The following is a 13,805-nucleotide window of genomic DNA, read 5'->3' on the forward strand; positions in this document are numbered from 1 at the left end:
CCTGCCACCCAGTAACACCCTGCAGCTCTTTCCAGCAGCACTAATTTCACCAAGTCCCACTGCCAGTGCAGAGACACAGCCAGGTTTGAGGGTGGTAACTCAGTTTATACACACAGCTTCCCACTTGGGCCCACAAGCACCCAACTATAGCACTGCTTTGGCAGTCTGGCTCATGTTCATTTACATATATATATAAACGAGGGAACCTATTTTTATCTGAGTGCTCTAAACAACCAGCAGCTGTAAGGGCTGATCAAGGTCAATGACAGACAGCAGACAAGGTGTCCCAGCAGCACATGTGACTCTGGTCTCTTCCTTTCAGACACCCAGCAAGATAAATATTACCTGCTGCACTGTGCCCAACACAGCACCTAAGTTCACACAGGTGTGTTTCTGCAACCTGAAGGTCCAGAATTAAAGCTGCTGCTGGAGAGGATCAGGCCATCAAAAAGAGAGCAGGATGAAGCCATCCACTTCTCCAAGCAAAACCCTTTGATTTATGAACCCATCGCTTCACCCTTGCTGAAAGGGTGCACTGAGACTTGGCTGTTTCCCAGAGCACCTGAGCTCCTAAAAGTGGTCCCAAAGTCACCAGCCAGCCCCGCTTCCAAAGCTGCTCCCTTGCACACTGCCAAACACTCCAGGGGAGATCATGAATCTGACAAAACAGCAAACATGGACAATATGGGATGCTGGGGCACCCAGAGCAGACACTGCTTTGCTGCCTGCAGGCATGTAAGACACTACTGGAAAGCAGTATTTGCCACAGTAAGTCTTACTTCCTGCAGGAGCTGACCCTGAATCACTGAAGCACCTTGGGGAGGTGACAGAAGACTCCAGTGACCAAAGATAAGCATCAGGAGCTGGAGCAGGCAGGATTCTGACCACAGCAGTACAGCAAAGAGAGCAAGAATACCATGAGGTATGTGGCTGTGGCAAGGACTTCACACACTAGGACACTGAGAGTACGCCCAATAGGTCTAGAAATCCGAGGTTGTGTCAGTCCCCTCTGGCTCCATCTGAAGTTTAATTTGGCTTCACAAATGTGACCTTGCTCTACGTGCCACCCCAAGAGACAAATAAATACCAGCTTGTTTTGAAAGGCTGCCCTGTGTCACTGAAAGCCTTCAGTGACTGCACTGCTCACCAGTGGAACAGAGTGCAGTCTCACCTGGACTCACTGCATAACCACAGACAGAAAAAAACCCCTGCCTGCCTTGGAGATGAAGCTCTTTGCCTTTAGAAAGGTGTATGTATGGCCCATCTTACCACAATACATTCCTAAGAACCTGTCAATAGCAGTTTGCCTGGCAAGTCATTAAGAAATGTAAATACCAAATAGTTTAAAGTTTTATACATTCAGACACGTTTCTTTCCAGAGATGGAAAAAAGCCAGCCTTCTCCTGGGATCACAGGCTGCCTGGGCAGTCCAACAAGGGCCCCAACTCACTGCCAGTTGCCAAGTCACTGAATGTACCATCTCTCAGCTTACATGGGATATCAAAAATATCTATCTGACAACTACTTCTTTGTTGACCTCCCATCCCCTTCTCACATCAAAATATTAGATGTTTTAGTGGGTGGTATACATTTAACTTCCAAAGTATCACAACACCATTATTTACTCCTTAGAGAAGATGTATCGCTGCACTGAGATGAAGAGTACAAAAGGTGAAGCTTATTCTTAGCATTGTGTCTTGTGTAACTGGTGAATAAAACCAGTCAAGTGGGGCTTAACAGGCAAAATTATCTACAAAGCTAAGCAGAACAAAACCCTGAAAGCAACAGGGAAGGGCTGAAGCAGTTATGCAATACAACGCTTCAATGTTTCAACACCTCATAAAACTTCCAAAAAACAAACAAAAGCTCCGAAGTTCCAAGAAGTAGACACTGAAATAATCTTTTCTTCCTGAAGCTGTCAGCTGTCTCAAAACAGCACCAATGCTTAGAAGTCATTTATCAGTTCTTCATATCTGCTGGAGTTCCAGCTTTGATTTCTCTCTTCTGTCACTTTAACTTGTGGATCTCAACAGGAACAGGCATGTCAAGGTTTGACTTTTTCTGGTTTTAACCCTGTTGGATCTTTTCATAAAATACACTGGAGTAAAGAATGAGGCAAAAGTCTTCAGGACAGCCCATCTGTGAATGATGACAGGCCCGATTCCCAGGACTGCTCTTGTGTTTTCTTGCTTTGCAAGGACACTCCAGCAAAAGTTGAGGATAAGTGGAGTATGTTTCTACAACTCAACTTTCCAACAATCAGTGTGTTTAGCTTGAAGATTTGGGAATGGCAGGAAGGCTGGGACAAGAATGAAAACCCCTGACAAGCCCACCATCAGCCCATAGCTTCCCTGTTTATAAAACAGGGCCCATGCTTTGCCCCTACATCTTTGGATCCTACACAGGATCTTCAGTGTCTGCAACTCCTAGAAGCACAAAGCATTCACTTAGACTGCTCTAATTAGAATGCACAGGCAATGAATGATTAATTAGCTTTTACTCCTAGTAATTTTATCAGAGAGTTGGTACACCCTGTCTATGTATAGCTTCCAGCTGCTCGCAAGACGGGCTTTTGCTAGAGGACAGGGCAAAATCCTTCAGCCATATGTGTACCAAGACGTACAGGAACAGCACCAGATGGCTTCTACTGCCTGGAAACTACAGAGAGACCATCAGCCCTGAAGTTACACCTTCAGTGGCAAAATCTGCACTTCTGGTCAGAAGAAGCTGTGTCTTGGAAGCGTTTCAATGGATTCCAGTCTGCTTGGACATCTGGTCAAAACTCTTCACTGCCTGCCCAGCTTGACAATAAGCAACTCAGACCATTTGTTCTTCTTTGTTGTTGGTGTCTGCAAGGAAATTGCTCACAGATTCTCAAAAAATATGTCTTACTAGCTTGCCCAGATAAGAGATGGTGGTAAAAACATAGGGAACAGAGAAACAGGTAAGCTAAGGTAAGAAATTCCTCTGGGTTAAATGCTAGCAGCTTGCAAGTCTGAGGGACAGATGAGCCAATTTCTTTGCACTGCCACGCTTCTTAATATAGTCCACATCCACACTAGGATGCCTGAGCATTGTGCAACCCAGATCTAAAAATCGGAAGTGTGAGATACAATGTTTCCATGCATAAGGCAGCTGAATACTCAATCAGTCACCAAGAGCAACCTAAATGTCACCTGTATAATCATTCTATTCTCTGAGTACTGAAAAGCCTTATTTCTTATAGGAAAGGAGCAGAGTTCATTCCTTTTGGAGATGAATTGCACCAACACATTAAACCCTCTAACAAGGTGACACTAACAGCATTAGCACTTAGGGAAGCATGATTCAACAGCCAAAAACTCCATAAAAATCTGCTACTGCCTTCAACAAGCACCACAAGAAAATCAGAAAAACATCATGGCCCAAACTGATCAGTCACCACCATTCTACTAAGCCACTGTACAAAAAGCAAGTGAGCAACAGTGGATCTACCAAATGCCCTGACAAGATTTTTATACATTGATTAGTAAATTTCACCTGACTCCCCAGTCTCCAATGGCACATCCCAAAGACATTTCTGCATATGGATATCATGGCTCTATTTCTAGGCTGTGATGAGCTTCATTATTTCAGTCCCATTGAAGCAGCTGAACATGAAAACATGTCTAAGTGCTTTAAAGAAACTGGAAAAAGAGAAAACCAATGTGCCACAATCAAAATGCTTGCAACTGAAAGTGCACTAAGAGAGAGGACATCTCCCTCCCAAGAATTTCTCCTTTTTTGCCTGCATAACTTCCATGTCCTAGCTATTCACTGGTTTTATCTGTGTTAGCAGTAAAACACCAGCTATTTAACCACTACAGCACAAGTACACTCATCAGTTTTTTCAGAAAACATCATCCTCAGTGGAAGTGTGATTCTGCCACTTGGAAACTGGTAATTGGGGAGGGGGAAATTATGGTCTTTGCCAAGGCCTTTCTGCCCCTTCCCCTCTCCCTTAAAGCTCCCAAGAAGGACCCTCTGATTTCCCTCTGCCCACTTTCAACTCTGACCACCTAGGCATCCCACACTCCAGCTGTCACGGGAAATCTGGAGCCCTGGAGCAGGACAAAGAAATCAGACTCTATAAACCACTTAAACTAAACACAGACTTTGCAAAGCTGTCATGTGCTTTGTGAAAACATAATCTAACCCAGCCAGCTAAAACTGCTCCTGTGGCTTCACTCACACCACCTCTGCAGGCTGTGGTTTGTCAGCAGTAAAATCAGAGGAAGGTGCACAGGGAGGATTCCAGGGCTCTTGGACAGTTTCAAGAACACACCTTGGTGACTCTACAGTCTCTGGCGTGGCCAGGCAGATGAGACACACAACACGTAGACAGCTGGAACCACCCTGCCTGACACCAGCTGTGCAATTTCACCTCCCTGCCCTTTGCAGAGCGTCTCTGAGAAGGCATTACATGCTTGTTGCATCTTGTGCTCAGATTATGACACTATCGCACACAAAGGTGGGAGAAACACCGTGTTCTGCACCTGCACAGCACCACACTACAAGAGCAAAGCCCATGGGGAGACCACATCCCCACCATATGACAGCTATCCTCGTTACCTGCCTGCTGCTCTCACCTACATATCGCTGCACATCTCATGCTCAAACCTCTCTTAGCATGAGACAAAAACTCTAAGTACGGAGCAAGCAATGTTTACATCAAAATGTAACATCCTCTGACTTTCAACACCTTAAGTTTACTATATCCATCGAGAAGGCTGGGTTTTACAGGTCCAGTTTGCAAAACTTGAGGTCTTCCTTTTCCTGAATGGTGCTATGCTTGCAGCAGAAAGCAGAGCAGTAGGAAGAAAAGCCTGATCAGAGAGACAGACAACAGCAGCACTGAAGCTGATAAGACTGATAATTTGGCCGCAAGGGAGGAAATGTAAACAGAGAGTAGACTCACTGAACAAAAGTGTGGGGGGAAGACAGCAAAGGACAGAGGACAGACCAAAGCAGGTGACACTCCCCCAGAACACGGCTGATCAGAGCGGCGGCAACGTGGTCCATAGGTCAAGCCTGAGAAGTTCCAAGCAACAAAAGATTGTGCAGTTGCCTTTCATCCAGAGGCACCAGTGATTCTTGATGGTTTACTTGCATGATACATGTGGTACTGCTCACTCATTTATTTAGCATGGCTACTTACAGTCTTAAAATCTGAGAAAGGCTGGCTCAGTTATTAACACTGCTTTCACTTTCTAAGGCTGTTTCTGGTCATGTCAAGGCAGGAAGGCAAGAGCAAGAAGTGAGAGGCCACAGTGACATCCCAGGGTGTCACATCACATATGCTTTGCCAGCTACTCCCCCTCACAGCTGTGAGCAGACATCTACTCTGAGAAAGAAAAGCCCTTCCTCAGGCACAGGCAGAAAGTCCTCCCCACTTTGTTGCCTTTTGTCTAGAGGACACAGCCTCTCTGAGGAGTTACAGATGTATGGCATGGGCACAGACAGCTGGAGCAGGCTCCTGGAAAGGGCTGCTCAGGCACAGAGAGCTCCAGTCTGGCAAGCATCAGCTGGCAAAGGGAAGAATACACCCTCAGACCCTGGAGGTAAACTAGTAAGGATAGTGCTTTCATAGAAATAAACCATCACGATTTGCTAGAGAAACACAGGGAAAACCTATGTTCAGAAAACCCAAAGAGAGCCCGTTTTCCTCCTCAGTTATGGCAGAGAGCTGCAAAGGTGGTCATTCAGCCAGGCTTGCTGGCCACTGGCAGGCAGCAGAGAAGCTGTGGCTGGTCCATGACTACAGAGAAACCCCCAAGGTCCACCATGTGCAGCCCAGCAAACCCCACAGCTCCAAGGCAGCAAGTCCAAGGTGAGCAGGATGCACTAAACCTTGGCATGACATACTGAGGATGGATACCAGAAGTGTAAGGGGGAATTAGGGAAATGGGTGCCTAGATGCCAGATTTGATGGGCTGGTACTACACACTGCAAAGCTGTGATATTTGAGAGTCTCACTTGTGGCAGGTCCAGGCTTCGATTAAGTAACACAATTTTCAAAAGCAGTTGATTTGCTTCTCACTCTGTTCCCACTGTTCTCAATCCTGCAGTGGTTTGCACAGGAGCAAGACAAAGCCATATATCTGAAATGCCACACCTGCACAATGCACACTCAGTAGGGCACCTCTGCCCTTGCTTTCAAGGGCATTCCCTTCAGCTTCACAAATATTGCTTGAAAATATGTTACTGCAAAACAAGCATGGGGACTGAAAAAGCGGAAGCAAAGCGTGCAGTCCTATTAAACATTTAAAAAATTATTAATTTTATCTACTGGGCATTCTGAAAAAAGATATGAGCATTTGTAGATTCCTTTTTGGTAAGTTTTTATAGGCAGGCAACTGTTTAAAAGGCAGGTCAGGTGTTGAAGAGAGTAAGCATGTTCTACCAGCTCCTTTCAGCTACCAAAAATACTTGATTTCTGATAAGAAGTTTCACACAGATCTTTGGCAAAAAGTCTTATTTCCAATACAGCTTAAGGAAGACTATTGGGCTGTCAGAAGATAACTGAGTTATCAAAATCATCAGCCACCAAACTACTCAAATCTCTCCTAGAAGCTGTGACTGTCAGCCATACTTACTCACCTTTACGAAGTCATCACTTTTGTCCAGCACAAACAACTATTCTGACTACAAAAAGGTTGGGGCATTCAGCAAACTTGTATCTATCACCTCCAGCTTCTTCCCTGCCCTCTCCTTTAACTCACCACATACAGCCACCCAACCCATTTTATCCTGATCACATCTTGCAGCTTCAGCATGGTTGCAGGAAAGGGGCCAGTCATTCGTGCCATGCACAGTGCCAAGGTTTCATGCTCCTCCCAAGCCAGGCAGGCAGACAGCCTTTGTTTCATTGGCAGGCTTTTATTTCAGCTGCATCTCCAGAAAGCCTCTGAATAGTATGCATGGTACAGGAGTGACAAGTAACAAATACCACAAAGGTAAGTAGAAGATTAGGTTGCCAAACTGCCCAACAAATGCCCAGTCAAAAGGCAAAAGGCTGGTCATTCCTACTGAATGAAGCTCTGCCTTTTGAGGTAAAGAAGCATTAAAACTGTTTCTCATGTCCTCTGAAACAACAGATCATACTGACTGCAAAAAAACTAGTATCTTGCTTCCCTGAGCTCATCCTTGCTTTTACCGCTCAGCAAAATTAAACCAAGAGAGGAATCTGGTGGTTCTAATAATACATGTGTGACAGGACTTCAGGACTTTAGAGACAGGACTTCAGAGCTGCATCTGAGAACACATTACAGACATTTTAGTTGCTGAGTAGATTTCTTTGCTGTCAAGAAATCAGATTTTTTACTTGGTTAGGCCCTCCTAAAGAGCCTTGTCTCTCCTCAGTGTGGGTTCTCCTAGTCCTACAGTCTCAGAAAATACTGGCACAAGTCAGTTCACATGATCAAGACCGCACAAATTTTAAAACAACTCCCACTATAAATATCTGGCATATTTAAATCCCTCAGCCAGCCAATTCAATACAATGCAGGCATATTTAAGGTATCTCCAGGAAAGCACTTCCTTTATTTCTCATTCAACCAAATACCAACTGTTTCTAAATTAAGTTAATTCTAAATTCTAACACCTAATTTTAAAATCATTCTGAAGCCCAAATGGCATCAATTCAGCTGAAATTGACTCTCCATAAAGCAAATCCACTGCAGCCACTAGTGAAGGCACAGCAACCTGAAATAGCTTGGTCAGATCCTGTGATCGATCAAAGGAGCAAGAGGGATGAGTATAAATGAACATACCCAACTTTTGCAAGGGGTGACCAGTTTAATCACCTTTTTTTTTACAAACAACATTTACAATGAGTGCTGGAACAGAAACATACAGCTCTTTGTCTGCAACCTGCTCATGACAAACACAAGCCCTGCCACCTCTCCTCCAGAGCAACCAGGACCTCGTGGCTGACTTCTCACCCACCGGGAAGAGGCTAAAACAGGAAGATCCACACACACTGTCCTTCCAAGCAGGTGGCACATCTGAATTCTCAGCTGTTCCAGGGCTTATGATTAACAAGCATGCTGCCCTGACCTGAACACCAAGCTCTCTGCTGCTGTAATCCTGTGCTGAGGCTCAGGACAAGTGGACTAACATTTGAAAAGAAAGACCACTCAGTTCAGAGAAATCCAGAAGATCTGGATCACCTAGGTTGGTTTGTTTGTTTGTTTTGGTGGTGTTTTTCTCCTGCTTTTTGAAAAGGAATGAACATTATGATGAAATCTCTATCAGCAGCTATGAGCAGATAGATTCCACAATGCACAGAAAGGCAGTGCTCTCCTGCAAATTTGCATCCGGACAGGGAATTTTCTAAAAAAAAATCAGAAGTTTGTCTGCTGTATCTTACCAAACAAAAGGTTTGAGGCAAATTTGGCTTCAGACATTGTCCTGTAACTCTCTTGAGACACTACTTACCAAAGCCTAGGCTGTCTCACTAGCAGAAGTCAAATGAAGTCCAAATGACTTGAACAGAACAAACCTCTACAGCTGAAAACAAGTTTCATATCTGAGACTCAAGCATGTTTTTAAAGCATTAGAAACTACTAACAACTAGCTAGTTGTTTCACACTCCTCTATAATTCCACCCAGATCCCAAAAGAGCCTTTACCTTAGGTACCTCAGCCTGTCTTTTGCTCTCCAGAATGCAGACTCAGATAAAATACTTATCTAAGAATCATCACAGAGAGCCAAGACATCATGGCAGACCTGAAGAAAATCAATCCAAGTGAAATTACAGGAGTGAAAAAGGCAAAATTTATATATACTTATAAATAATTTTTTTTTCTAAAACTACTGCAGTACAAAATTATTGCTTCCCATTAGAGATATAATGTATGTTATCATCTGATACATTTCAGGAGATCAATGCAAACTCAGACTAATTTTGCAAAACAGCAGGTTAAATACTTCACTACCAAAATTGCCAAGTTGCTTCTCCTAAGACATGGTCAGAGACTCTGGAGACTTCAAGGGCATAACAACACAAGCGAGAATTAGGGCAGGTCAGACAGAAGCTTTATTAATCATGGCCATGGTGAGAGAACGCTGGAACAGCATTCCTCCCCCTCTGCATCCCTGCCAAGTGATTGCAGACACAAACTACAGAATTATTCTGGGAGGAAAAGGAAAACAAAAAAAAAAAAAAAAAGAGGTGAGGAAAAACGATCATGTAAGTATTAACAAAGCCACATATCCACCCCTAAGAGGGGTGGACTCTGCAAGTACCTCGCTAACCACCACAATTCGAAGCAAAAATGAATTGGTAAACAGTGTGACAGTGTGAGAAAATGGCTTGTGGTAGAGCCATGGGAGTGCTACACCTGGTATCACCCTGGTATTATCAAAAGGAGAGAGTCTGAAACAAACACTTAGAAGCAGTTAGCATTTAGTCAAAAGGCATGTTATTTTAGTTAGGCTAAACTTCTTAGGCATCCTAAATATCAATTTTAGCACCCCAATGTAAAATCCAGAGGAAAGGGCAATTCCAGAATACAAACCTCTACTGACTTACGCTCTTTCAGTGGCATGCACTCCCCCAGTAATTTCTGTTCCCTGTAGAGGAGAGGCATAAGAATCACTTTGCCAGCTGCTATCCCCCTCTCCACACTACATCTGCAAGGCCAGCAGATGCGACCATAAACACAGCTTTTAATTAACACTTTTTCTTTCATTTCAAAAGGTGCCCTCTAAAGGGCTCCTCCAAGAGGAATTGCTGGAACAATTCTGCACCACCGTTTGACATTTTCATGAGCAGCATGAATGAGAAGCAAAACTGAATAGTGAGAAATAAAAGGGAGTTTCCTCTCAGGGAAGACCTAGGCAGCAGGAAGAGCATCTTTCCACCCCTAGGAAATCAATGCAGCCTTCACAAGGTTCAAAACCCCCTGTACATTTTTGTGTCTCTGTGTTACTCTCAAACACAACCAAGGCACTCTGTAAAGCCCTGGTAAGCATTTCTGAAGTCCAGACGAGGCTCCCCAGGGGCTGCCTGAAAGGGACAATCAGCATTGTGTCACAGCCTCCTACATCAGGAGATGGAGCTCACTTCCAGAGCTGGGCAGAGGTCCCACTTCCAGCTGCCCTCACAGGCTTGACAGGACCAAGCCACAGAGCAGGAAAACCAAGAGACCTCAGCCCACTCTGCCCTGTCCAGCAGAGGCTGCAGAGGTGCAGCTCCAGGACTCCCAGTTCCTGGCATTTCTCCCATTCTCTACCGCAGACTCCCCCTGACAGTTTTCTCTACCGTTTCCAACAGCTCAGGACCCTGTGTCCCACACATGCATCTTCATCACCTATCAGGCATGGCTTCATTCACAGGCCCACAATAAAGGAAAACAGAAAAGATCATATTCAACAGGCCTTTCTACACTGAAGGTAAAAGGTTGTCTTTATCCCATGCAGAGGAAGTGGGGGTGAAAGAGGAAGGCTTGATTCTTCTTGCTCCCATTTGCAAATGAAAAGTAAGAAATTCAGTTCCCAGTGCTGCAAGACAAAGCACAGAACAGAGTGTGATGGGGCTCTCCCCCAGTTTACTGTTACCATAAAGGCTGCTGTGACTGTTCACTGTAAGCTAAAAAGAGCAGCTGTTCCTTGCTTTACAGCACGTCCCTCCCACCTGCCCCAGCCAGCAGAAATCTCACTAGAGCCACAGATAGTAATGCTATGTTGAAACATCATTTCTCTGGGATGGCCACAGGCTCCTCAGGGAGCAGCACTGCAGAACCTTTTTCAGAAAAAAAATAAACCTGTAGGATAACTGGGACATGGTTTCACATCTTAGTGACAGACCCTAATTTAAGGGGTAGAAGAAGGGCACTTGGGATCAAACACAAAGAACCTTTCATTTCTATTTCAGAAGCTCAGACTGGCCCTCTTCTACCAGTCTAGCTGAAAGCAGGATTACCTAGCTGAGAAAGGTCTACTCTTCAGCATTCAGGATTCATGAAGTCCAGTTCCAGCTCTGATCTACTTGCTGTGTATCCTCCCCTTTCATCAGCAGTTTACACTTGCTTAATTTTATGGGTAAAACAGCAGCGTAGCCTGAAGATGTTTCTCAGAGTATCTTTGCAGCACTCAAAACAGTACTGAATTTCTGGGGCCTCTGCAGTAGTCTTGAGCTAGCTGGGTGATTTGCAGGATGAAGTGTATCTTCAGCAGTTTGAGTTGAATATTCACTAGGCTTGGCTTTCTTTTACCAAGCATCTCATTTATGCCAGGGCCTAAATTTACAAGTCCTCAGAAGACATGCATAGAGAGGACTTGAGCACTCCTGCTTTTCCCAATCTCTCTCAGTAATTGTCTAGAAACTACTTGAAGGAAAAGCAAGAGAGGGCAGATTCAAGGTGAACTCCTCTAATCCAGCATCCTGGTCGTCCAGCATCCAACACCTGCCAATTCATTTTGAGAGAAGGAGACAAAAGACACTGACAGAGGAAAGGAGCAATAGGGTCAGTCAGGTCAGATCTGCACACACTGCATGGGGAACTGAGGCTATTTTGCATACACCCTCTCTCTATCATGCAATAACAGGTGACACTAGAGGAGACCCAAGCCCTACAGAGGGTAGCCTGTAGTTTAAGGAATTTTTTCTCTAATTGCCCACAGTACGGAACTTTTTTATTATGGAAACAGAAATACCTGTATCTTCACCACATGCCAAAACCAAGAAGTTAATGGAAAGCAAACTGGAAGGCCAACATTCAAAAGAGCCCAGAAGAAAGGCTTCAGGGTTTCTTCCAAGAACAACTTACAATTAAAGCACTCCTTCACCCTGGGAAGGAGAGGCAGTAGCTGCCTGTGGTTCAGCACTCATGAGTTCTGTCCATCAGAACGCAATGAAGAAGATGCAATGTGAGTCCGGGGAACCCAACACTAAAGTGACCTTCTTTCAGACTAAGAAAGCATAAAGGAGTGAAGGCACAAGTTGACAAGGGATTCTGAAAGGGGGAAACAAAATTTACAAACCCTTTTGGCCCAACACAAATTTTTCTCCACAATTCCACTCAGCACAGATCCACCTGAACTCTTTGGTGCAAGTGAGAAAATTCCCAGCAACAGCTGAATAAGAGTGGGCATAACAATGCAGTGCAATTGGAAAGACAAAGCAGAAGACACTCGTGACTCATGGGCCTCTCCTCCTTTTTATAAAAAGACAACATAATGCCAGATAACAAAATCTGCCCTGAGACCATCTGTGCTGCCTCTGTTTTGATGCATTTCCCAGGCAAAGTGAGCAGACCTGTTTCCTCACCCGTGCTGCTCAGCTTTAGGTTTCCAGAGCCAGCTAGCGTTATTCAGCATCACCATGTGTTATGTGACACGATTATTAGCTCTGCTGGCTGCTCCAGCTCTACAGCAATCAGCACACAGCAGCTTTCATAATGTTCTCAGCCCACCAGCCTCAAGACAGTTTGGAAGTGCGTACAAGAAGCAGACTTACCTGGCTTGCTTCCTTCACAGTCATGTCCCAGTTGACCTTTGGTGTTCAGGCCACAGGTATACACCTCTCCATCTTCCAACAGGAACACAGAGTGGCTTCCTCCACAGGCCACCTCCTTGACATTTCTGTCATGGATGAACCCATACACCTGTGGTTCAGGAATGATGACCTGGAGGTTGCTACCTATCCCAGGCTGTCCATAAGACGAGTAGCCCCAGCATAGCATTTTCTCTCTTTTCAGCAAATCATGTATCCTTCCTGGGGAAGAGAGACAGGGAAATGAGTGTGAATGAAGCAAGTACACACAAATGATCCTACAGAGATCCAGCTGTTCACAGCAGGAGGTGGAAACAACCAGAAAAGGCATTTCCTGCACGACTGTCAGGTTTGTGAACTGTCAGTAAACCATTACACAGACAAAGAGTAATCAAGACAGCTCAGCTGTGGTACTGAATCAGCACCTTCATGCCTTGGCCATCTCCATCTGCAAGGCAGCAGAAATGTTCTGGAACCAGGAGACTGAGCTCCAACACTGCAAAATTACTCTGCTTCAAAAACCAAATATCAAACAATGCCCCAAACCAACTGTAATGCTATTCAGACTAACAGGTCCAAATCTGAACTTTTGGAGTGTCATATTTGAGGCCATATCTAAATAAATCTTTAAAAAATTACCTCCAAAGTGGTCAGACTAGCCCTGAACAGAATGACACAGGTATTTGTGGTGTACTGGCCAATGCAGAAATGTGTTATTTCTGATAAAAACAGATTAAAGAGTGCTTTTCTCAACTGAACAGTCTTGCAACCCGAATTTGCGCATGTACACGCACACTCCGTACTTGAGCCACACACTGAAACACACACAGCCCTGAACTGCAGCAAGAATTACACAAGAAGCAGCAGCTCACGTGGAGCAGCACATTGACAGCTTGGCCCTGACAGGTCACGTTGCTGCAACTTGCCAGCAGTCAGGAGTTATCTTCTGTGCAGTGCTCAGTGAAAGTCAGGGATTTCAGAGTGAGGTAACACAGGAAGGGAAAAAATACAGCAATATAAAAGCTCCAAGGAATTACTTGGCTTGAACTTGATAAAGACAACAGGATGCTAATGCATGAAAGCTGGGGGAAGGAAACAGTATTCCATACGAAGCACAGGAAAGATTTTACTAATTTTACTAATACTCCTTTGTCACTCCTAATATCAATAGGTTTGAGTTATTTGTTAAGCATGCTATACCAATAAGACACTGAGAACTCCTCTGACTGAACTAGAAACTAGCTAAAGTTTGTTTGTGTTTTCTTTTTTTTTTTGCAAAGGGAAGGAG

General features: G+C 44.5%; 1 protein-coding gene across 7 annotated transcripts in view; it reads right to left on the reverse strand.

The window, feature by feature from the left end:
* Positions 1–13,805, reverse strand: part of HERC3 (HECT and RLD domain containing E3 ubiquitin protein ligase 3) — a 43,805-nt gene that overhangs the window by 26,020 nt on the left and 3,980 nt on the right. For all 7 annotated transcript variants that reach the window (XR_005256727.1, XR_005256728.1, XM_038135203.1 and 4 more), the window contains one exon: positions 12,482–12,739. Coding sequence is in view for 5 of the 7 variants with exons in the window: in XM_038135203.1 (XP_037991131.1) it covers positions 12,482–12,707 (226 nt within the window). In the remaining 2 variants the exon portion in view is untranslated. The remainder of the gene's footprint in view (positions 1–12,481; positions 12,740–13,805) is intronic.

Source organism: Motacilla alba, chromosome 4, assembly GCF_015832195.1.
Source record: "Motacilla alba alba isolate MOTALB_02 chromosome 4, Motacilla_alba_V1.0_pri, whole genome shotgun sequence".
Taxonomy (NCBI): Eukaryota; Metazoa; Chordata; class Aves; order Passeriformes; family Motacillidae; genus Motacilla; species Motacilla alba.